This window comes from Stenella coeruleoalba, assembly GCF_951394435.1.
Source record: "Stenella coeruleoalba genome assembly, chromosome: 16".
NCBI lineage: Eukaryota > Metazoa > Chordata > Mammalia > Artiodactyla > Delphinidae > Stenella > Stenella coeruleoalba.
The window spans coordinates 40,829,388-40,855,122 of record NC_137162.1 but is presented as its reverse complement, the minus strand read 5'-3'; the positions used below and the strand labels follow the sequence as shown (position 1 = coordinate 40,855,122).

General features: G+C 32.4%; 2 protein-coding genes across 8 annotated transcripts in view; one reads left to right on the top strand and one right to left on the bottom strand.

Moving 5' to 3' along the window:
• PCDH15 (protocadherin related 15) overlaps positions 1–24,205 on the top strand; it is a 1,372,333-nt gene extending 1,348,128 nt beyond the window's left edge. For 4 of the 7 annotated variants that reach the window (XM_079899582.1, XM_079899576.1, XM_079899580.1 and 1 more), the window contains 3 exons: positions 16,741–16,849; positions 17,835–18,694; positions 20,228–20,367. In XM_079899582.1, the coding sequence (XP_079755708.1) occupies positions 16,741–16,849; positions 17,835–18,683 (958 nt within the window). In that variant the 3' untranslated portion in view covers positions 18,684–18,694; positions 20,228–20,367. Of the gene's footprint in view, positions 1–15,815; positions 15,887–16,740; positions 16,850–17,834; positions 18,695–20,227 lie in introns of those variants that run through there. The other 3 variants (XM_079899579.1, XM_079899578.1, XM_079899577.1) reach the window with 3 other exon arrangements.
• LOC307174951 (uncharacterized protein) overlaps positions 1–25,735 on the bottom strand; it is a 592,470-nt gene that overhangs the window by 42,526 nt on the left and 524,209 nt on the right. The gene's annotated exons all lie outside the window — the stretch shown is intronic.

Here is a 25,735-nt window from a genome sequence, read left to right as displayed (position 1 = left end):
TCTTTTCATCATATTCCTCTCTAATGAGACTGCTGTCTTGTTATATATAACTTAATATTTATAACTCTTGTATATACTCATATATAACTTAATATTTCTCTTGCACTATTTGGACTCTCTAAGCAATATTAAACCATCATTTTTGAAAAAGTCTTTTAAATTATTGCTAAAAGACTTCATAGTTTCTATAACGATGCTACCCTCAAACCCTTATTTCTTTTAGAGATGTTTAACTTATCTATATTTTTTAAAAATTCAAGAGTAACTGTATCAACATGAAATGCAGAACCACCAAGGATATTATACAATTTTGAATATGATTAAATTAAATCCAGGAAAATTTTATTAACTGGAATTTGGTGGAATGAGGGACTAAGACACATTCTACTGTGTTATATTTGTAGTATTTACTAGTAGGAATAAAGCGAGCCTCAAAAATTATGAAATTTACCTTTTAATGGGAAAACTGTTTTTAAACATATATATCATATTATAGCTGTATTAATACTATTATACAAGGTTATATTGAAAATAGTTTTTAAAATGTTAAAACTGATTTTAATATATATTTTAATGCTAAAATTGAATTTAAAAGAACTTAATGCCTGGCATGCTACTTCTATATAGGATTCATGCTTTAAATATTTTTTTTATAAGTTGAAAATGATGGTCTCTTTTTTGAATTATTGGTGAATGTAGGAATTGAGCCAATAAGATTTGATTCTCTTTGATTGTCTTGACCACAATTAGCAAAACATGGGTGAACTAAAAAAAGATTTATGTGGAAAGTGTAATGTGTTTTATTTGAAATTAGTGAGGGATATATATTAATATATGTATACTATGACATCACCTGGAATCATATATTTGATGATGATAATTTTCAAATAGCAACACTTAGGGATTATTTTTATTTGGAAAATTGTGGTAGATAGTAGAGGATTTTGCAATTCTAATTCTAATATGTATTTATTGAAGTGTCAAGTTCTACACATTTATTATCTGACAGATGTTTAAATTATCTATTCAAAAACCTTTTCAAGGATTCTAAGCATAAATTACTAGAAAATAAGCTATCTCCAAATGAATTATTATCAAATATTTTCTTTAAAAAATCAAAGGTCATTTTGAAAAACAAAAAGCCTTCACAAAATAATTAACAACTTCATGTAGATTCAACAATTACTCTGTAAGAGTCATCATAGTACTTTTATATTCCTTCAAACAATACTTAGGTCTTCTTTATAAATCAGTGTGGAGTAACTTTTCACTTAGGACATAGAAGCAATTCTTAGAATCTCATTTAAAATTTCTGTTTTAGAGTTGAAGTCATCCACGTTTGATAGAGGTGAATTTTACCTGTGTATAGGAGATAGATAGCTAGGTGTAATTTTTTGTGATAAGATAACCAAATAAATGCCATATGAGTTTATCTAAAGCATTATTAAAATTATTCATATGAATAAATACAAAGAAAATATAAGATACATGCATTTTCTTTTTTGGATATGAATATTAAGTGTTTAAAGTAAGTTCCTGTTAATATTTTCATAATCATCTCAATTTAACTATAGTCAAAACTCTTTTTTTTCTATCACATGTTTTCTCTTTCTCACCTGTGGATACATAGGCATAAGTAAGTAAATAATATTCTAATACAAGGGTATTAGAAAAAAAAAAGATGCAATAGAATAGATTAACTGCTGTTTTAGACTATATACAGTAATCTTCATCTTTAACTGTACATTTACTTTTAAAAAGAAAGTTATATCTTCTATACCTCATTCCCTCTTGATATCTTGAAATTGCATGAGTTTAAACAAGTGTTCCCACAGATAGTACCTGTGCCTAGCAAAAGGAGTTTCAAAACTCTCCTTATTTTTTAATTTGTTAAAAATATTTATGGATATCTTTCCATCAAAAATGATGTGGTATTGTACAGACAGTTCTTTCCAAGAAAAAGAAAACCAAGAACAGATCTACACAGAAACAACTGCTATATAATTAATGTCAACCCTGATTTTTAAAAACTACTTTTTAATGTTTTAAAAGTGATTGCTGTTTGTTTAATCCAAGTTGTCTCCACTTTTTGAATTATTCAGGAGGTCCTGACCACCTCTAAGAATTCTCTCTTCCAGTTTGTATTTTTGCCAAATGCCACAATAATAACTTTGGCTTTATATATCACTTTATTGTCTCCCTTCTCATCCTAATTTTTATTAGGATGTGGCTTTGTGTCAATGTGGCTTTTAATTTTTTTTCAAAAAATTTCCCTTTTATTTCATTTATACTATGTTGGTAAATATTAAATAACGAAAATATATCTGTTACTCTGAGCTTGAGAGCAAAGTCTAATGACAAACTATTTAAAACCACAAATCCCCAGTCTTTCTGGGGAAAGGGTCCCAATGCTTTCATTAGAGACACTTATTTGTGTCCTTTGACTTATCAAATTTTATCTATGACGCATAGCCACTATGACTCAATGACCATGCCTGAGCAAATCTTTCAGTGATATCAAAACTATGTTGTATTAGTATATCTTTTCATTAAAGTGAGTCTTGATTGAAATTTGATCCATATCATGTTCAAAAGAAACACCAGAAGCCCCTCTTCTTATTTGTAATATTTATAGTGTTTTTAAACTATTAAGCATAAAATTGAGGGGCTCTTTCTGTATCCTGTTGCAAGCTTTATGTCAAATAGGAGAGTACTTTTAGCTCCAGGACAGAATTACCAAAATGAGAGATAATGGACAGGTACTGAATCAGATACAGCTAAGGATCCTTTCCTCAAAACAGTCAGTTCTGAGCATCCTTAAACAAGGCAAAGGGTATGAAACCACTAGCCAACATGCTGGTCTGCAATTTGGAGAACTGTGATTTATACATGAGAGAACTATAATGTGTGGTCATGGAAGCTTCACATGGAAACTTAAAAAAGAAAAAAAAATCAGTGTGCAGATTGACACATTTTTTAAAAAATGAAAATTTCTCATGCTGCTCACAGCTCTCTAGCTTTTCCTGCCCTGCTTTTTTGAGAACAGAAACATCAAAGTAATGGCTTGCTTTAGTAGATTAGTGTTATTTGGCCTTTTATATTTTGAAGTAGTAATGAGAACCATAAAAACATCTTTCTCATAAAAGCTATGTCACAACCTGTTTCCTTACATTTCATTATCTTCTTTTCTTTCAAGTCTTTTCCTTCTCTACCATTTCCAACAAAGCAGGGAAAATAAATCAGTCTCAGAAGACAGGAAACATCAGCACTTTTCTTCCAGTACTGTTGAGGCTCACAAGCAGACTCATGTAGATGGATCTGTTAAGAACAGCTGGCCCAAGTCTGCAAGAGAATTCACACTGATGTCTGATGATGATGACTTATATACCCACAGTACCATTTACAAGGAGTATACAGATCAAAGACCAACAAATTCAGACTTTTTACTAAGAACAGATTTTGTAGAGTCATTTTTATCCAAAACGCAAGCCAAGAATGAGTTTCTGAGGGGACCAAGAGAAAAGATTCAGAGGACGTGGAATCGGCCAGTCTGCTTACCTAGGAGACCAATGTGGGAACTTCCCAATAGGTCAGAAACCATAGCTCTAAAGCAAAGGCAAAGCAACAGGCAAGAAGCTGAAAATGAAAGTACTGGAACCAATCCAAACAAAAGAGGTAACAATAGTCCCTTGCTTACAGCTGAAGACACAAATGTAACAGAAAAAGAGGAAATAAGGCAAAGTGAATCACTGATTATACAAGGAACAGAACAGTTGCAATCTCTGTCTTCAGACTCTTCACTTTCCTCTCCTTGGTCTCACCCCTCATTCTCCACTTTGCCAACTGTTTCAAGACCTGTGGAACTCAAATCAGAACCTAATGTTGTTTCTCCTGCTGACTGTTCCTTGGAACTTTCTCCGTCAATGCCTTGCATTTTAAATTCTGCACTCCTTAGCAGAGAGACACCCACTTGTATGATGACTTTTGAAGCCAAAAGGGACATTTTCGAAAACCTTCCCCATCCACTAAAAACCTCTCCTCCTCCTCCTGTGCCTCTTATCCTTACTCCTTTTGCTCTTTCCAGTCTTCCTCCTTCCCCTCCTTCTAATCCTCCTCTTTGTCCTCCTCCTCCACTTCTTCCACTATCTGTTCCCCCTCCTCCTCCCTCTACTTCTCCCCCACCTTCACTTTCCTCTCTTCCTCCACCATCTCCTCCTCTTCCTTCTTCACTGCCTCCTTCAACTTCAGCTCCATCCACGAAGTGTGTGTTTACACCAGCTATTAAACACACTGTCAATGTGACACCAGCCAAGGAAATGAAGTCCACTGCAATACAGCTGTCAACATCAACAACAGTGTGTAATGCAAATCCTCAAAGGGAACCAAAAGGCATCCTCAAGCATATAAAAAACTTAGCAGAACTTGAAAAGTCAGTAGCTAACATGTACAGTCAAATAGAAAACAATCCACCAGCACACCTCTTAAAACTTCAAATGAGTTGCCTTTCAGAGACAACAAATATGGAAATGACATCTGAACAAAACCAGGAGAATTTGCACAATATTGTTGAGGGAATTGAAACACAAACTCACAGTCAGTTTACTTCACTGTAATGTTGCTTTTCTGGTTTTAAATGGACAACTCTTTTGTTGACCATAAGCTTCAAGTGGAGGCAAATTTGAACATTAAAGAAGATTCCATTCTTTTACTTGAAACTCAATGCAATGCTGTTTTTTCCTCATTTTTAATTTAAAAGATTATTAATCTCACCATTACTAACTCATATTATAGATGTACCTTAATTTTCTTAACTACGAAGTAGTATTATTTGTCTACATTTATTTAAAAAGTAAGTAATTTCAATCTATTTTTCAATGGGCATATATGGGCATGAAAGTTAGATATCCAACTTAAATCAATGGCTTGCTTGTTTATCATGTTAAGTTTTACATTTGCTTTTTGATCATAGTTTTATATGAGTGTTCCAGGAAAACAGCAGACTGTTACAGTAAGCTAAAAAATGATATCATATGTTCTGTTATTGCCTTGAAGCCTATGTATTTGGTAAGAAGAAATACTACCAAAGTAAAATGTTATGTATCTAGAAATGTAGGAGATGACAGACATGGTATTCCAAAATAAATCTCAGGTGCTATAAGATGTAGGCATCTGTTTTCTTATAAGAACACCCTTTACTCTGGCTTGCTTTTATCTTCCTAGTATGCTTATACATTTGATAAATCTTTTACTTTTTTCAATGGCTGTTTTATTCTATTTATTTCTCATTGTGCTTTCTCTTCCCTTCTTTATAATGGAAATAAATCTTGAGTTGCTGACTTCTGTAAGACATTTCATTGTTCCCACAAATGTTTAAAGTGCTCTTTAGTTTTGCTTGTTCACATTATTATATCATCTCCTTAATTATAATTTTATCATAAGATTCTCCTTCAAAAATAATAGTTATCTCCAGTTTAAAAAATAAATTCTCATCCGTTTCAGCAAAAGGTTAAGTAAATGCCTACAAAGTTGTATCTAGTGTGAATTTAGTTATTTCATTGTTGAAAATTATATTTCCATTAAGTTTATCAATAGTATAAAATGTGCTTATTATGTTATTAAAATTTAGAAAAATGCATTATCAGTTTTATTCCTAGTTACTTTTAATTGCTATGGATAAATCATCCAAATTTAGCCTATAGCATGTAAATGAAATATAAAAATTTCAAATAGAAATCAAGCGGAATATATCTGGTGAACTGTCACCAGTTTTATATATGTCTTTCCTCTTTGGTTTAGGCAAAGAAAATAAAAAATTATACTCTAGGTAGAAATTTCAGTAGTTGTAGTTGTTCTTACATCTTAGAGCTAAACTTGTTAAATTCTTAAAGGCATCAGCTAAGCTAAGTACCATCTTTCTGTCCTAATGAAAGCTACACTGGACCATCGAGTAATTACTTTGTTTTTTCCATCTCACAAATGGAATAAATTTTACTTACTGGAAATCCCCACTTTGAATACAAGTGTAATTGTTTATTATACTCTTCAGCTTTAATATTTTAGAAGATATAAGTCTGTACAGAGAAAAACACAATTCTAAAATATAGGGAAAGTCTTGCTTGATAATTGCCATTGTAAGTATATTAATATAGATTCAGAGCCCTACAATGAATGCATCATTTCATTGGTTTTGTTTGACTCATATTATGTGACATTTCTTCAAGAATTTGATTCGGCATCCCCAATTAACAATACCAAATAAAAAATGTAAAGTTAATTATTTTCATTAGTTCCTCTACTTCAGATTCTTTTCATCCAAATCAAGAGTAATTTTTTTTTCCTGGGGTTCTTGAACATGATTTTTTTCTTTCACTGAAAAACTTCAGTTGGAGTTTTTGTTGGCAGCTGGTCATATGCATGAGAACTTGTGCTATTTGGCGGACTCTGAAAAGGTATTATTGACAACTGTGTAAGCGTTTAATGTGCAAGTGTGTGTGTGTGTGTGTGTGTGTGTGTGTGTTTATGCTATTTTGTATCAACCTCTTGGAAATGTGAAAGAAATATCTTGATAATTCCTTAGAATTCTTTGATAATGAAATCTCTAATTACCAAAGAAATATAAGAAATCCAAATAACAATTTTATGTAGGTATGTATAGCCTTATTAAATTGTTACTTTGTCCTTTTTATAATATTTTTGTAATTTAAAAATTTTATTAGTATCTTTTTTTGACTGGGAACTCTTTTCTTTCCTTTTTTTTAAAAAATATCTTTATTGGAGTATAATTGCTTTACAATGGTGTGTTAGTTTCTGCTTTATAACAAAGTGAATCAACTACACGTATACATATATTCCCATACCCCCTCCCTCTTGCATCTTACACTTTTAAAACGAAACGTCCATTGCCATGTTTTATGTTTAATCTAGTCTTTTACTGACACATTATATTTAGAGATTTCCTTCATCATAAAAGTCAATTGGAAAATCTTCTACATGAGACCTAAAAATATCCTTTGAGTATACAAGCCAAAATATTATTTCTCTCCACAGCTCCTAAGCCCCCATAACCTGACAACCAACCTCTAAGAAAAGAATGCCCTTTTTTCATTCTGCATTTATTATGATCCAATTAGTGCACAAGAAATTATTAGGTACCTTATTAAAAGACATAAACAGGTTACCATACATTATCCTTATTGTTAAAAGTAAACAGTAATACATACAAATGATGTAAAATGAAAACTACACATTGGATATAAACTACATAACGACGTATCAATATCATATGAATGGCTTTATAAGGATCAATAGGAAGTCATGTTAATTGAAAGCAGACAGATAACTACACATATTGATTCTGCTGTTTACCTTTTCTGAGTTACTTTTTGCCTTTGAGCTAAGACAAACAATACAAATAACCAAATAAAAAGCAACAAAAAGTTTCAAAAAGTATAGTTCAACAAAAAAGTATAGTTCATCTATTGATATTTTAGTTCCTACATTATGGAAAATATTGCTAATGAAAAGAAGCAAGTTAAATATCCTAGAAAATAAAATATAGGTTTTATTGGATATTTTATATTACATATGTGACTCAGTAGTCATTATTAAAACCTAAGTATGAGCTCTCAACTCTACATATCTCTAAAAGATACAAATTGAGTAAAAGCTGAAAATGTCTAAACTTCTAAATGCTTTAGGATTATCATTCCTCTATTGGCAGAACCATATAACATAAGCACCCTGCAACACCCCCAGTGGATGCCTGAAACCTCGGGTAGTACCAAACCCTATATACACTTTTCTGTCCTATACTAATGGGTGGGTAGTGTATACAGCATGGATATACTGGAAAAAGGGCCTACTCATATCCTGGGAGGGACAGAGAAGGATGGTGTGAGGTTTCATAATGCTACTCAGATTGGAGTGCAATTTAAAACTTACAAATTTTTTATTTCCAGAACTTTCCACTTAATGTTTTTGGACCATGGTTGACTGCAGGTAGCAAATAGAGATACCACAGATAAGGGAGGACTATTGTATAAATTGCTGATAGCAATATATATGTATAAGCATTATATTACCATTATTTCCAGCCATTTCAATCAACAATGCCTTAAGCACTTAAGATGCATTCAAATAAGCAGACTTATTTTTCAAAGTCCTTGAAATATTTTAAATAAATTTTCTACAGATTGTTTTGCTGAACTTTAGAAAGTCTTCATAATAACTCTTCATTGCAGTTGTTTATTAATTTCATATAGCATAGTCAACAGCACCAGGTTTATACTTTAGGTCAAGTGTTTAATGAATAATAAATGAAAAATCTTCATAATTAATGACATTCAACATTGAAAAAAATTCCATGCTTTTTTCCTTCTCAAGTACAGTCAACTACTGTTTCACTTACTTGTCCATTTAACTTTATAAATCTTTAGGTAATATTGAATGTTTGGCTATTATATCTCTAAAAACTTTTTTACTTCATGTTTAATAATGTAATTGACCTTTAAAGGCCAGTTAATATTTTGCATTTATTATTTTTAGAATAAATGGACACAGACAAAAAAATCTTACAAGCATTTGGAAGAATATGTTCTAGTCATGGAGATATTTTTTTTTGTCCTGTACCAGTATGTTTTTCATGTATGAAGCATATCTTTTCCCCAAATGAGTATCTTACATGTATCAAGACTTGTTTAGGACAGACATGATGTAGAATATTTTTAATACAACTGATCATAACAGAGTCAAAGTATGTCAAGGTATGTTATTAAACACCATTGAGATAAAATAGATTGTGAATAGTTTGGTGTTCATATGGAATGAGGGTCTGGCGTGATAATTATTTTTAATAATGCAGGCATGAAACCTTGATTCTCCTGTCTTGATACTGCCACAAAATATATTTCTCACTGAGACAACATTTTAGAAAAATTTGCCTTCTCAGTTTTTCTCTGATTTTCTTAAGTTACCCTTATCTATAATTCTATTCAATCTGAAAATCCAAGATGTTTAATACTGATTTCTTCGTTTCTGCCTTGCAGGAGAGGTTATACATCAGAGGTAAGGGCTTTATGGTGTTATGTTACATTATAAGCTTATTAGGACAATATTTATGTTATAGGCAGGACTGATTTACATTCTTTCAAAATGAGGGTATTTTCATTTAACAAAACATAAGTATGCTTTGCTATTTATTTTCTTGTATATCTGTTGCTTCTTTGTTTTGGGGTTTTAAGTCTATTATTCAATGGGTGAATAAAGATCAACTGCCTTTTCAAAGATAAATTTATTTTTTCCTGAATTGTTCTCTCTCAATATTTTGTGACATTCCCCCAAATTTATTTTTCTAAGGCTATAAATCTAATCTAGAAACTGTTTCTAATTTAGATACTTTTTTTTTTTTTAATCAGTCCAAGGCTCATTCCTACCATGTTTGAGCTTGAGCTTTTGAAAAGTTAAAAACAAGTCAGACTATTAGAAAGCTGTGGCTTTTCTTTGTGTTAATTTGATTCTCAGTCCACAAAGAAGATACTGGGCATTCTGGCCAATGGTATTTGGTGAATAATGCTGTAAGTGGTGCTATCAATGAATCACTGAGAAGTTAGTATGGTTTGGCATACAGCTCTTCAGTTAAGAGAATGAAATAAGCATATGACTTAATTGGCTAACGGTTTAGAATTCATACGTCCTAGGTTTTTTGGAAATCAAAATGAATGCATTTAAGAAAAACTGATTTTCAGGAATAATTATAACAGCTAGCAGATTGAATCAGAATATCTCTAACTTCAACTTCCTACCCCTTTAAGTTAATACCTTAACTGCACTAGCTCATTAACATCTGTATCATGGAAAATCTATCCCTTCAGTCAAATAGTTGTTCTATTGGCCATTTCAAACAGTTGGTTCATTGGTAGGATTATCTCCCTGAACTTCTCTGTCCGCTTTCCCAATGCTTACTTTAAGATTTATGTTGTATAACTATTCCCCTCAAGAGTTGAGACGCCAAAATTTAAATTGTGTATCTTGTTTTCATCTGGTTAAAGTATAAGTTATCATGAAACAGATCAATAGAGACTCTGTTTTTTGAAAAATATGGGTGAAATGGGGGGCAGTGGGAAATGATCTCTGCAAAAACTGAGGAAGGACAATTTCTTTAATCACAAAAGAATTTCTGAAAACGTGCTTAATGCTTGAGTTCAAGCATTCCACATTTTGGTAAAAAGAAAAATGGGGAGCATGTCTTAAATATAATGATGAATATATTACAACCATATCATTATTTTGTGTGCCCTACCCTTCTTCCTGATTATGTATATATAATATGATTATACCTAATATGACCGGGGAGAAAAAAAGAGGGCCAATTTAAAACAAGGTTAAATTTGCTAAAAAGAATTGTGTGATACTTAAAGTGCTTCAGAACCATAAATGACTCTTTGTACTATGAAGCTTAAACCAAAAAGTTATTTATAGATTTTTATTTATTAAGATTATTAGCTTTGATGTTAATTAAAACGATGAAATTAAAGCACATTAATTATGTTCTAACATTAATAGTCAAAATATTATTTAATGCTGTTAGTAGCTATCACATGAATAATAAATCATATCCCAAGGTAACCAGTTTTAAGCTGTGGCCTTATTTTCTCTCTTTTCAATGATAATCTACTTTTTCCACCTGAATTATTTTCTAAACCTTTTTCTATTTTACTTTCCTTTGGCAGCAACAACAACTGCTGAGGCCTTCTCTCCTTAAACCAGAGGTATCAATTTTCTTTTTCTTTTCAACCTTCATTGAGTCTTGACAATACTTTATGTGACTCTGAGGTCCATCTAACATGTGGGCAGGGTGGGTGGCTGCCAGTATGGCATAATTTTACAAGGAAGAGAAGAGGTGGTTTTAAATTAAAACAAATAAGCAAATAAATAAGCAAGCAAATCACCTCTCTGCTGTTTTCTGGTGACTGAAATTCCAAATTTTTAGCTTCACTCTCTGGGAATTAGATAAATAAGACCTTTGTTCCTATTAAAAACAAGCAAGCATTAAATGAAGCGAGTCATGAACCTGATCTGTCAGTTATCTTAGTGAATCTAGATTCATCAGAACTGTTCTTGAGATCAGACTTAGGTTAGGCAAAGTCTGAAGAAAGAACGCTGACATCTGTGCTAAAATAACAAAGGTAGAAATTGGGTTGTGATAAACAGACTTTGATCATTGAAATGTGATTCAAAATACTGCCTTTGGGAACATGTCTATTTTAAGATGCTTATGACATTTTCTTCTGAAAGAAGAAAAAAAGATATTTGGAGTTATATAATAAATGCATATGATTTTTATTTATTTATTATTCATATATACTTACTAAATAAAAAACATATATATTAAAGTTAATTTTAAATATCTCCTTACTTTGGAAAATTTAGTATTTTCTAAGCTCCACTTAAAAAATTATTCCTTTATTCCTATTTCTCAACAACAGAATCTTAACTTTGCTAAAGACAGGCATTTTGTGGTTAGAATTTACTCCCCCAAATCATCGGGAGGTTGAGTGACAGGAATATTCAACTTCTATACATTTTATCAAAAATTTCCATGGAGACTTCTCCATAAACTGTTGAATCTGATAACTCAGAGTTAAAATCCAAATGCCAGTTACCTGATGCAAGGCCTTAGTCAAGCTATGTATCCTCCTAAGCATCAATTTCATCTTTTATAGAATGTTGGCAGTAATATTTCATATATAAGCTCCTAGCTCAGCAACTGGAACATAGTGGGAAGAAATTCAGTAAATGGTAGTTATTTTTCTTGTTTTGTTTGCATCAGTATAAATTTTTATACTTTGATCAGTAAGAAACTAGGTTAATTCTGTGTGTGTGCGGTCAGCAAAAATGAATTTTTAAAATAACATTAAGCATTTGATCTGCCCATAAAAGCACCTTTTAGTAAGCTACTTAGCATGATTTTCTAAACTCTAGGATTTACCTGCTAAGTGGATGGCAAAAGGGACTGTGTGGAACAGCAAAAAAGGCCAATATTACACTCTTTTTTAGGGCTGACTTAAGGAGCTTAATGGTCACCAAGTCCTTCCTCCATTTTCTTTTTTTCTGGGTGGTATAAGTATCCAAGACCAACCCTTCAGAGTATTCCCTTCTACTAGCTCCTGTCTCTCCCTACAGAATACAGAGTGACAGATTAAATCTATGATTGAGTTTCCTGGGCTCTTTCCCAGTTGCTCTATCCTTCTATTGTATTTTTTAAAGTCATTTGATGCCAGATATATATTGTAGCTAGCAAGAGCTAAGTTTCATTTACTGTTCAGAGAAAAAGAAAAAGCACGTGTCTGTAAATTGATTCTTTTAAAATCTGAAATCCACTCAGTCGCATTATGTTTCCATAAATATTTTTCATTATTGCTAAAAGTTATTAGAATTCAACTTCAAAACCTTTGTTTTTTTTAATTGTTGTAAGAACACATAACTTGAGATCTTTCTTCTTAGATTTTTAAGTTCACAATACAGTATTGTTAGCTATAAGCAGAATGCTGCACAGCAATCTCTAAACATTTTCATCTTGCTTAATTCAAACTTTAGACCTGTTACATAGCAACTCCACATTTCCCCCTCTCGCCATCACCTGGCAACCATCATTTTACTTTCTGCTTCTCTGAGATTGACTATTTTAGATACCATATGTAAGTGAAGTCATGCAGCATTTGCCCTTCTGTGACTGGCTTATTTCACTTAGCACAGTGTTCTCAAGTTTCATCCATGTGGTAGCATATGGCAAGAGTTCCTTCTTTTTTCTCTTTTGAAGGCTGAATAATACTCCATTATGTACCACATTTTCTTTATACATTCTTCCATTCATGGACATTTAGGTTTCAACTTCAAAATCACTTGGCAGTCTTTGCTCAGTCTCCCTATGTATTAGATAAAACATGCATTGGTCAAGTAGTTAAATATTACTTCTGAGACCTATTTGCTTCATTTAAACCAGTATAATTACGTTGGGTTTTGGATGCCTCAGAGGTCTAAGCCTACCAATATGAAACGTGTATTTTTTAAATTTTTTAAATTTGTATTTTTTAAATACACGTTTTAAAAACGTGTATTTTTAAAATTTGAATAAGTCAAACTTAGACTTTAACTTTGTCCCAATTTCTTATTGGTCTGAATTGGCTTCCTACAATAAAACTTTTCCTATAATAAACGTTTTTATTGGAAATAAAACTGCAGACATAAAATCATATAGTGCAGCAAAATGAATTTTTACAGCATGCTCATGCCCTACTAGCTCTCCGGTAGCCCCTCCATGTTAACACGCAGATATTATTTCTCCTTTCCCTAACCACTCACCTAGCTTTTTTCCCAAGATAAATATTTAATATGTATATTTAATTTCAGCTTTATCAAGGTATAGGTGACAAATTAAATTGTAAGATAATTCAAGTGTCCATTGTGGTGATTTGACATATGTATACACTGTGAAAAGACTAACGCATCCTTCCTCACATATTTATCTTTTTTTAAATTATTTTTTTGGTGAGAATATTTAAGTTGTATCCTTTTAGCAAATTTCAGTTATACAGTACAGTGTTACCAACTGTAGTCACCATGTTTTATATTAGACGCTCAGACCTTGTTCATCTTATAGCTGAAAATTTGGACACTTTCACTAATCTCCTCTATTTCCTTTACTCAGCAACCACTTTTCTACTCTGTTTCTATGAGTTTGGCTTTTAATTTGGTTTTTTATTTTCAGATTCCACATATAAGTAATACCATACAGTATTTGTATCTGTGTCTGGCTTGTCTCACTTAGCATAATGCCCTCAAGGTTCATTTCATGTTGTCGTCACAAATGGCATGAGTTCCTTCTAAATATAGCCATTTATTGCTCAGTAGTAGCAATATTGTAGCCAATGAGGTTTTTCCGAAGTGGGATTACTGCCAATTGAACCAGATTGGTTTGTCTGTTTTTGAAGTTTATATAAATAGAATAATATAGAATCATGTTTCATTTTGTACCTGACTTCCTTTGCTCATCATTCTGTTGGGGAGATTCATCTCTGCTATGTGATGTAGTAGTGTGCTTATCTCATGGACTTTTGCATCAGTTCCAGTTTTGGGTTGTTACAAATGATGCATTTTGGTGAACAATTTTACATATATATGTTGGGCACGTAGACTGAACTAAATTGAATTTCTGTGAAAAGAGATGCATATATTTGACTTTGGTATTATTCCCAAACATTTCCCAAATGGTTTTGCTAATTTATAATCCCTCCAGAAGTATATGAGAGCTCCATGTCCTTGATGCAAGATGGTATTGCTGATCTATCTATCTATATATATATTACTTTTAGTTAATCTTGTGGGTAAACTGAATCCTTTTTAACATCAAAACTGGATTCCTTTGCAGTTAATTCACAAAGTATTTGTAACCGCAAATGCATCAGAGAGTACATTTAGTAGAGTAATTGCAAACTTATAAAAATCTAGGGAAGTGATGTAAATGAACAGAGTTTATTCAATGTAAAAATAAAAAAGAGCAGATGGGGCATCCTATTGTGACTGGGGGTGTAGATGTAAAATAGTCTGGTGGAGAATACAGCAGTAACCAGGAGAAAACATGATTGCTTTAAGGAGTAGTACCACCAACTAAATTCATGACGTGTAAAAATATGAGCCCAGTGTTGCCATCTTTTTATTTTTTGAGAGAAATCAAAACTCAGATCTTTAATAGCATTTTCTGATGAGCATTTGGGCAACTAATCACTTTTTTAAAATGATATTTGCCAAACAAAGCACAAGTGAAGTCTATTGTACATTTCCATCATGCAGGCTGTGAATTTCCACACTTTTTAAATGATATATTAGTGTCCACAGAGGACTTTTTTTCCTAACTAATACTATACCTGGATCAACAAAATTAGTTCTTATGAATAGTAGATGATCTTAGAAATAAGTATCCACTGGTTTTCCTATGTATACCTATACGTTTTCCTTCTTCCCTTTTCTTACTTCATTGTAAATTAATTTGGTTAAACCTTGGCAGTTCAATTTATTTAAACGTTAAAATGGAGTTAAAGAGGAAAATACAGTGAAATTGAATTTAATAGTTATTTAAAGCTAGTTCTATATGTATGTCTCAGGAAAAATATCTTTCCATAAGTGTAGAGTGACAAAAATCAATATTGTCTGGAATTTAGAACTGGAAACCTTGAAAGGGCCTATTGTCTGACAAATTTCTTTAAAAAAAATTAAATTCAGAATTAGCAGTATGTTTTAAAATGTAAATATCCTTGCGCTATATCGCATATTAGCACATTTTTTATTAATACATAAATGATTTTCAGATCCTTTCATAAGAATAGCATTTGGTGAATGGGAGAGCTCTAGATACTAGAAAATTGTTATCAGGATGATGAAACAGTGCTGAAGATAATGGTATAATTTTCTTCAAGGCTAAAGTCTATTAGTAATGTGTTAACTAGATTGAAATATTAACTGTCTATTGATAGTTTTAAAAATTATCTAAGAACAAATGGTATGCTTATCTGTTATCTTTAACAGGTTTACCATTAGACAAAATTTACTTTCCCCCTCCTCAGTTCTAATAGCATAACTTAATTTTGTGTAAGAGTTACAGCCAAATATATATATATATTTGAATATGTCTAACATTTTTAATTAAAGTTATTTTGACAGCAGTGTTTTGAGTCATCGAATACTAGGTCTGGAAATCTGACATTGAGCTGAAATGTGATAAGAATTTATTTTCAAATGCGATTTCTCTTTTTGAATAATAGGAGTTATCCATGGAGTCTGGAATTGATCCTGGCCAGGAATATGGACAAGATTATTACAGTTATGAGCATGGGTACATCTTCAGATTTTTTATCCAGTATCTTAATATTTTTATGAATAATAAGGTGTTATTAAATGATTATTATTACTAGCATTTTTATGAGTGTCATTTCATCAGTTTCATTTTTGAAAATGAGTTATGTATCTAGTTTTAGCTTCAATCAAGTTTAACCATGTTTCTATATTGAATTCTGTTTTGATGTTTATATTGATATTGGCTACAACTTGAAAAATGCAATAAAATTATTCAAATTATTTAAATGAGAAATAGAAGTCAAACATATTTGCTCAATTCCTGAATTCACCATTTCTTTCATATGAGATATTTAATATTTTATCTAACCAATCAGCCTCAAGATTTGCCCAAGAGAAACGAAGAAAACATACTTTAGAATCCAGTAATAAGCATTTCGAAAGTCAGTTCTACACACATAAGTTAACTGCTTTCTAAACATACAGTAGAGGAAAATAAAGACCATTACAGATCACATTTGAAGCAGATTTTTACTATAAACTTAGAGAATTTATGTTTTGAATAAGCTATCATACTTTCAGAAAGAACCAATTTGGTGCCCTAAATTCTTCAGTTAGTCAAGGAAAAATATTCCTTTCTCTTTAGTCTCTCCTAAAACTTAAATCTGAAATAACTCTTTTTCTTGTTATTCCAGGGTACCATTATGGCAAAAGTCATTGGTCATCAGGTTGTAGTTCTTTCTCTATGATTTTGTAACTAGTTTACAAGGAGCCCAACAGGTGCTGTATAAATATCTGTTGATTGAATGATGAAGAAAAAGAAGAAAACAGAGATCAGTCATGGTTATACAGATCAAATGAAAAACTGCTTAAAGTTGTAAGTTTCTGTTACAGGTATGAAATGCCTCAATATGGAAGTCGCCGTCGTTTGTTACCACCAACTGGACAAGAGGAATATGGTGAGGTGGTTGGCGAAGCTGAGGAGGAATATGAGGAAGAAGAGGTAATTACTGTAATTTTTTAATGGAATATTAATATTTCAAGAATAATATTTTTTAGCCCTATTTGAATAGCAGGCTACAAAACATTTCAAAATTTCAGAAATCCTATTCACTTAGTAGTTGATTTCCATAGAACAATTTAATAACGCTAACCATTCCATTGCCTTGTCTACAGAAAGAAATTTTTTATAAGTTTATTTATTTCTATAAAACATTAAACACTTGGAATAAAGCCACAATAAAATTTATATTTTATAAAATCCTAAATGTTATTCCATAAAGATATTATAATCAAATATGTTAAAAAGTATTTTGCAAAACAAAATGCTCCCACATTGTCTAGCAAACCTAAAACTCATGAAAGTACAATATCAATCTTTTAATTAAGAGAAAAATAAAACCACCAGTATTCTTAATGGAATTACATCATTTAATTCATCTATATCAATTCTTATACTTTGCCTGAAATATTTATTTGGAATACTTATCCAAAAATTTTAAAGAAAAAAGTTTTAATGTCACTGTACTTTTACCCTGTTCAAAATTTTACAAATAGTCAGATTTTACATTAGCTATTCAGATAAGCTATCATAATTTCCTGATTGCTTAAAATTTTGTTAAAGCAAATACATAAAACTATTAATCAAAGTCTAGGGATGGGAGAGGGAAGAGGTAATGATTAATTTTCTTTCTCCTTTGATCTAAGGTGCAAAATAAATTTTGAGTAAGAAAAAATGAGAAAGCATTAAATTTTGGTATTATAAGGTAAAAGCTAAAATAAAATAATTTACATTTCCTTGAACACCTTCTGCCTATATGCAGTGGGGATAAACAGTAGGGAATTGTGTGATTGTTCTATGAAACCAGTTTTATAACTTGCATGAAGCTGTCAGCCTGCAGATTCACTCTTGCTTAACTTGTGTGAGACATGGTCACATCATAACCATTCCCCAGCTGACACTTCAATTGCATTTTCGTGATTTTCAGGAAAAGGCAAAGAAAGTTAAAAAACCAAAAGTTGAAATTAGAGAGCCTAGTGAGGAGGAAGAAGTAGTTGTCACTATTGAAAAGCCACCAGCAGCTGAGCCAACATATACGACGTGGAAGAGTGCCAGGATATTCCCCATGATTTTTAAGAAAGTTAGAGGACTAGCTGATAGAAGAGGCGTCATTGACCTTGAAGATGAAGAGTGGCAGAGACGCCTTGAGGCAGAAGATAAAGATTATTTGAAACTAACACTGGACCAAGAGGAAGCTACAGAAAGCACGGTAGAGTCAGAGGAGGAATCCTCAAGTGACTATACTGAATACAGTGAAGAGGAATCCGAGTTCAGTGAGTCTGAGACGACAGAAGAGTCTGAATCAGAGACACCCTCTGAGGAGGAAGAAAGTTCTACCCCTGAATCAGAAGAATCCACGGAGTCAGAAGGAGAAAAGGCAAGGAAGAACATTTTTCTTGCAAGAAGGAGGCCCATTGCTGAAGAGGTCCAGAAAGTCAAAGATAGAAAAGAGGAGCTACCTGAAGAGCCAGAAGAACGGAACGTGGAAGAAGAGGAGGAACGCCCAGCAGAACAGGAAAGTGAGCTGGCCCCTGTGGAAGAGCCCACGGACCTCGAATCTCAAGACATCACTGAGGAGGGCAGTGCAGAATCAGCTTCAATGGAAGGAGGTGTGGAAAGTGAGGAGGAGTCAGAATCAAGTATGAGTAGCAGTAGTAGTGAAAGTCAGTCTGGAGGTCCTTGGGGCTTTCAGGTGCCAGAGTATGACCCAAGCAAGCAGGCAAACGAAAAGAAGCCTCCAGGAGCAAGCTCAGAAGGTTACAACACAGCACTTTAAAAGAGATCACAGTAGGTGAAAGTTTTGCAGTGATGAGTGCTCTTGTGTGCAGTGCCTTCTGTGTGTTCTCTGAAATGACACTTGAAGGGGAGGAAATTGATCATAATTCTGATCTGACTTAAGATTTAGAAGCATGCCAGAGAAGTGAATATATATGCTATCCAAACAGATTTGTATATCAGAATATATTAGGGTAAATCTGACTGATCTTTCCTATATTAGTAATTCAGAAGACATGCAATCAGTTAATCAGTATTTAATATTTCATAGTGTGATTTCTGTTAATGCAATGTGGCATTATGTATTGCCAGTAATGCTCTGACTACTGGAATGGACTATATGAATATATATATATATATATATATATATATATATAGACACAGACACACACACACATATATTATATATATATATATATATATATAGTGGTTTTGTATCATAAATCCTTAGGACAATATGTAACAAATAAGATCTCTACAAGACTACTTTTGCATATATGTACATTTCAGATGGCAAACATATTATCAAAAATATCATGAACATGTTCAATTAGGTTTATAGCTGGCAGTTTCAAATATTAGAAGTTAAATGATATAAATTTAAAAAAATAAAAGTTATCACCATTTCCCTTCTGTTGTGGATAGGAATTAAAGTGGATTTAGAAAAAAATTGAATTGTAACAGTTATAAATTTTTTTTCTGGGTAACATAATTTTGAAATATATATCTGGAAATCCAAAATCATGGCTTACTTAGTGCAACATGTTGGTACTTTACATATCCCAAAAATGGCAATACTATTTTAAGAATAACCAAGGAGTTTTTCACCTCTGCACCTTGTCATTTCTAATGTGGATTGGTAAAAGAAAAATAAATTTGTGAAAATTTCCATTGTGTTCCAGTTGCTTACTAAAGGAAAATTTACAATCATTAGTTTTCTGTTTTGTGTATTACAAAATAAATTGTGCAGGATGGGAAGATATTTTCTTTTAAGTTAACATATATTTAAATGGATGATCCAGAAAACCAGGACACTTCAAGTGAATAAATGCATTAAATTATACAAAAAGTTTGGCTAATAATGGAGGATTAATTAAGAATTACAATACTGTGGGTTTAAAAATATCTTTAAAATATTGGAAATGGAAGTATTAGCATGAACAGAATATACTAATAATGCTGGGTTTTTCCCTTCAATTTAACATTCCTGAAAAGTATAGCAACTGTCAAAGAACGGATCAGATTCTTAAATATAACCAGTATACTTCTTTTTCATAGTATAGCAGTAATTTGATCTAAAATAATACAAGTACTTCCTGAAATGTATACTTTCCAATCTAGCAAAATTTTTCAGAAGTTATTAAGCTCTCAAACCAATGAAGAATTTGTGGAAGAGAAACTGATGTTAATAAAAAGGTTCTTCCCTCTACCTCTTGGGTTGTTACTTTTGATAGCTTTCTGTCAAAGGTTTTGAATTTTGCAGGCATTGTACTCTTTACCCTTTTAATTCCTTTGATAATGATTCATGCTTTTTTATTTTGACAGTGGGCAAGAAAAAGAATGATAAAGTTAGTTGTTGATCGAGAGTATGAAAGTAGCTCAGCTGGAGAAGACAGTGCTCCTGAATGTCAGAGAAACCGTCTTCACAACCCCAATATCCACAGTAATATCAATGGCAATATATACATTGCACAGAATGGCTCTGTGGTGAGAACCCGCCGTGCCTGCCTCACTGATAACTTAAAAGTTACTTCCCCTGTTCAATTGGGGAGGCACTTTAAGAAACTAGACAAGTTGGCAGTGACACATGAAGAGACTGTCCCCTTGAACACATTATCAAAGCGGCCATTTTCTACTGAGAAAATGAACACAAGACCAACTCTGGTTACATTTGCCCCTTACCACGTGGGGACTGACAGTACAACAGTGAAGCCTTTGGGGAACAGGCTGAAAAGCACAGTTGAACAAGAGTCCATGGTTGACAGTAAGAACATCAAGGAGGTTCTGGACTTCCATAGTGACCACACGCAGTCAGATGATGAGGAGCTTTGGATGGGTCCCTGGAACAACCTCCATATACCAATGACAAAACTGTGACTGATTTTTTTTTAAGTTATTTTGTTTTTACTTCAGTTTTTAATAAACTGCCCTTTTTATTGTCACTGAGAAAACAACGTATGGGATTTATATCATGCACACAAGCTAAAACTTTGAACAGTAGGCTTTAAAGTTTAAAAAGAGACAGATTTACACTCACATTTGTATCAACTAATTGTTCTTCCCAAATAAATATCTTTTTGGACAGACTCTCAATTCACTATATAACGTCATTTAAACATTTAGCTGTTTTTTGGGGCCTTGAAATGTTTTTCATTTTAATAAAGAAGAAATAATATTTACTAAATAAGCATTTATATTTTGTTGATTAACATAGATTACTTTTCATCTCTAGCTTCACAGAACTTGTTTTGGTGCATGTAATTTTACTTTTCATAAAAAATGGGAAAAATTTATATTAGAGGATTTTACAGGTAACGGTTTTATACAGTTGCTGTCTATACCATCCTGATTTTTTAAATGAAAGACTGAATTACAAAGAGTGATAGTTAATGTGGGGACCTTCTGTAAATTATGTAGAATCATGGGCCTATTTTCCTTATTGTACAATAGAAAGTTTTTCAAATTTTTCGTATGTATATGTTGACCTATTAAACAACACTTGAAGTCATATCTCTTTTATAAATATCATTTACAATTTTCCCTGGTGTGCGCCCCACACTCTGTAAACACTCTAACCATACCAATCATAATAGGCAATTTAGTGTAGCCATTTGAAGTTAAATAATTATTTGGAGCATCAGAGCAAAAGCTTCCTGAGGCAAGAAAGGGTCAAATAGGCAGTAATGCATCTAGAGCCACAATTTCAGTATGGAAGGTATAGTAAGATCAGAGAAGTCTCACATTAATGCCACCAAACAGGAATATTTTATTAACTCAGTATAAAGGAATTTGGCAGGGTCAAGAACTTATATAATATGTGAAATGCCAATAAAGGCTGTAAATTCATAGCTTCAAACATATTATAGTATTTTACTTTTCCCAGCTCCAGTTTATTCATAAAATATTTAATGCACATAGTATGTGCATAAAATGTAGACCAGAAAATGATCGCCTGGGTCCATCCATTTTTTTAATCAAAGAACCCAGTCTTGATTTTTCACCATTGAACAAAGCACAGTGTTTCACCATTAACAGAAATGAAAACAAAATATCCTTTCAGAAAAAAATCCCCCAAACTTGCCTTGTGTGTTGCATTCTCTCCAGATATAAAAAGGATGAAGCAATATAATTTAAAAGAATTCAGAATTTCTTATGGCTTAGTATTTTATAGATGTAGCTCACCTCAAATTTTGCACAGTATTGACCAAGTTCAGATTTCAATAAAATTCTGTCATGCACGATTATATGGTTGAAAGACTGAATAATGTGTTACTATTTCTCTCCTACATAGTTCATATTTTAAAACTTGTTTATTATAATGCTATTTCCTTATTTCCAAAGTGAACAAATTGTATGTAACTTAACTTACATGAGTAGTATGTTTTAATTTCAAATTTCAAAAAGTATTTGAGATCGAATACAGTAACATCTCATTTATCTGACATTATTGGAAATTAATGCATTCTACACTCTTGCCAGAAAAACTATCAGCATTAACTGGGAGCTTATTAGAAATGTAGAATCTTGCCCACACCCCCAGGTCTGCTTAACAAGAATCCATGTTCTCACAAGATCCCAAGGTGGTTTCTATGCATATTAACTTTTGAGAAGTAATTACCATTAATACCATTGAACTCCAGGGCTTACTCCTTGAAACACCAAAGCAATTGTTTTTAGTTTAAAATATTTTGGATAGAAGTTATATTAAACATATTGTGTTTTCCTACGTGCTCAATCAGAAATCACTAAATATAAGTTAATAATTTCCTGATGTCCCAGGGTCATCTCAATTAGCATCCTGGTATTCTTTCTGCATATAGATTATGTTGGGTTTTTTTTCTTTCTCCAATTTCATGCTGTGATATTTAACTAATTTTGTCACTGCCTCTCTCTAAAATTCATCTTCCAGTTTACTTTGAATCTTCTGGTGAGAAAGTTTGTGTCTTTCTTTGTTTTCCTTGTTATTGAAAAATCATTAAAACCTAAGATAGGGATAAGGTATGTGGATTCAAGCAAAAGTGATTCTAAGAAGCTTTTCAGGGTCACTATTGGGATCTGAGCACTGTTCCTGAAATCTGAAAGTTGGCAGAAGACTAATACCCTGATATATGAGATGTCGCTGTATTTTAATGTTCAGTTTTTACAAGGAAATATGCAAAATATTTCCAGCTACTTAGCAGACATATTTCAGCCATTTCAAGTTGACCATTTCAGTGAAAACAATCATGAAGTTAATATGTCCCTAAGTTAGTGGACATACCTAAAGATAAGCAGTATTTACACAGAGTAGCCAAATCAAATATTTGCTCAGTATATTTTGAGGTAAAGTATACATTGCAGCAAAAGCATTACCGACTAACAGCATAAATCTGGACTGATTGAATAGTAACTTTGATAGGACTTTATTCTATAAAACTCTGACTCAGGATTAAAATTGTGGAATCCAGGGGAGACATTCAAGTATGTTTAAGAATACTTCATGTAAATGACATTTCTATGTAAATGTTTATAAAGAAAGTGGTGGTTATTTTTCCTAGATGGGTACAGCAATATTTTGTGGTGGTTCTTAATCAGCACCAGCTTTCAATCAGTCAGAAGAAACAGCAGATCTTGGCTAGTTAAGATGAGAACAGACTGATATGACTATAATATTGCTAAACCTGTTGATTTTAAGAGAAGGCCTTGTTGGCATGAAGGGCAAGGCAAGGAAAATGAAAAAAATAGATTCGAGGTGACATAGGACATTTGTGACTCAAAGATCATGAAATCACAGAGGCTAATCTCTCTCTCTCAACTTCTCTTTTTCATTAGGTACAAACTGTGAGAGTTGTCATAGAATGATAACTGTAGGCTGGCCAGAAGCATCTTTTTAAATCCAGAAAAAAGTTTGTCCTGAATTTTGTATGTGATATGGCATTCATGTTATTAAACCACGTTGTTAACAGGAATGTTAAAACATGTTATTTATGCTAAGTGGTTCTTCCAAATGGGATATGGTAGCTACTATTAAAATATTGTTAATTTATGTATCATAGAGCCAGAAAAAATTGAATATTGATTCTTGAGGGAAGACATTTTCTTTCTTTTACTTCATGAGCCTTACTTTTTCTCTTCCTCTGCTTCACTTTCTGCACTTTCTGCCATGAGTGGGGCTTATATACCACTTAAATTAATTAGTAAAATAGGCAGAAAGTTCTAATAATCCATTCTCAGGGCAGATGCCCACTGGTGCCTGAAAATAACATAGCGATAAAGCTGAGAGATAGGTTCAAAATTATATTGAGGACCTCTACTTTTTATTGATAGTTTCTTCCTCTACTCAAATGATAACATGGATTCTTTTGCTCTATTTTTTTCTTCTCTTGTTTTTGCATTTGTTGACTTTGATCTTTATAATAACAATCTTTACTTTTTAGATTGGTATTCTTTCATTGCAATCTACTTTATATTTATGATAAGTTAAGCACATATATGGAAGGCTTGAACAATGTCTATAGTTTGGAAAATTATCAACACATTCACTGCTCTCCCAGTTTCTTTTATCCAAACACTTTTTTTAACAAATGTTACTGTATGTAAAATATGAATTAAAAATTTAAGTTAAAAATGCATTGTTACTACACAATGTTTCAAAAATAAATTTCCATTTGAAAAAAATGGCCTCATTATTCTGTCAGGTGGGGATAAACATCAGTAACGATTTTCCTATTTACATGTTTAGTATTTCAGTTTGATAACACAAAGAAAATCCTGCTCTTCAAACTCTTATCTTTGAACAATGTGGAGAAAGGATGTGTATTTTAAAACTATCATCCTTTCTGATACATTTCATTCAGGTATACGTGTTACCAAGTACTAAGAAGAGTGGGACACTGTTTTCTAACATTCCACCTATCCACTTACTTTTAAAACAATTTTTATAATCACATAAACACTAAGATGTTAATATATAATCCGTCAGCATGTCCATAGAAATGCTAAATGACAGCATAAATATATCAAGAATTATAGTCAATATGAAGTTACATGCCTTTTTACATGATTGAGTTGGGTGTTTCAGGTTCATAATTTGTATATTTATATCTTTATCTATTATTCATCCACCTATCTAGCTATGTTCATATTTCCCTGGATACATGCAGCTTACCTTAGCTTTATAATGCAGCTGATGATATAATAACTTCAATCGTCTTTTTTTTTTTTTTTTTTTTTTTTTTTTGCCGTACGCGGGCCTCTCACTGTTGTGGCCTCTCCCACTGCGGAGCACAGGCTCCGGACGCGCAGGCTCAGCGGCCCACGGCTCACGGGCCCAGCCGCTCCATGGATGTGTCAATCGTCTTTTATCTCAAACAATCAGTATTCGGAAGAATAAGTTTTTTGAAACAACTGTCTCGAATACAGAGTAAATTCTTGGCCTTTTGCCCCTTTGCTCTTCGTATCATAGAATAGAATTTTATTCATCTTTGTATTTCTGGTGCTCACACCAGAAAAATATTGCATTTAATAGAAGAGTTAATTCTAGCCCTGTCACTGCGTGACCTTGGGTGGGTCACTTGACAATTTACCCCATTGGGAAATGACAATAATAACGTCCATCTCAAATAAGAGATAAAATCAGAGATTTGATCTGAACATATTTTTCCATCTCTATAATGGAATATAGAGATGGAAAGAGAATAAAAATTAGAAAGTGTTCTTCATATTCATAAATATGGCCAGATTATAATATTTTACTTGCTAAACACCAGTGTAACTTTTACTGACCTATTCCAAGTAGTAGATAGATCTAAGTTATAAGAAAATACATCTTTCCTCCAGGTAACGAAAATGGTT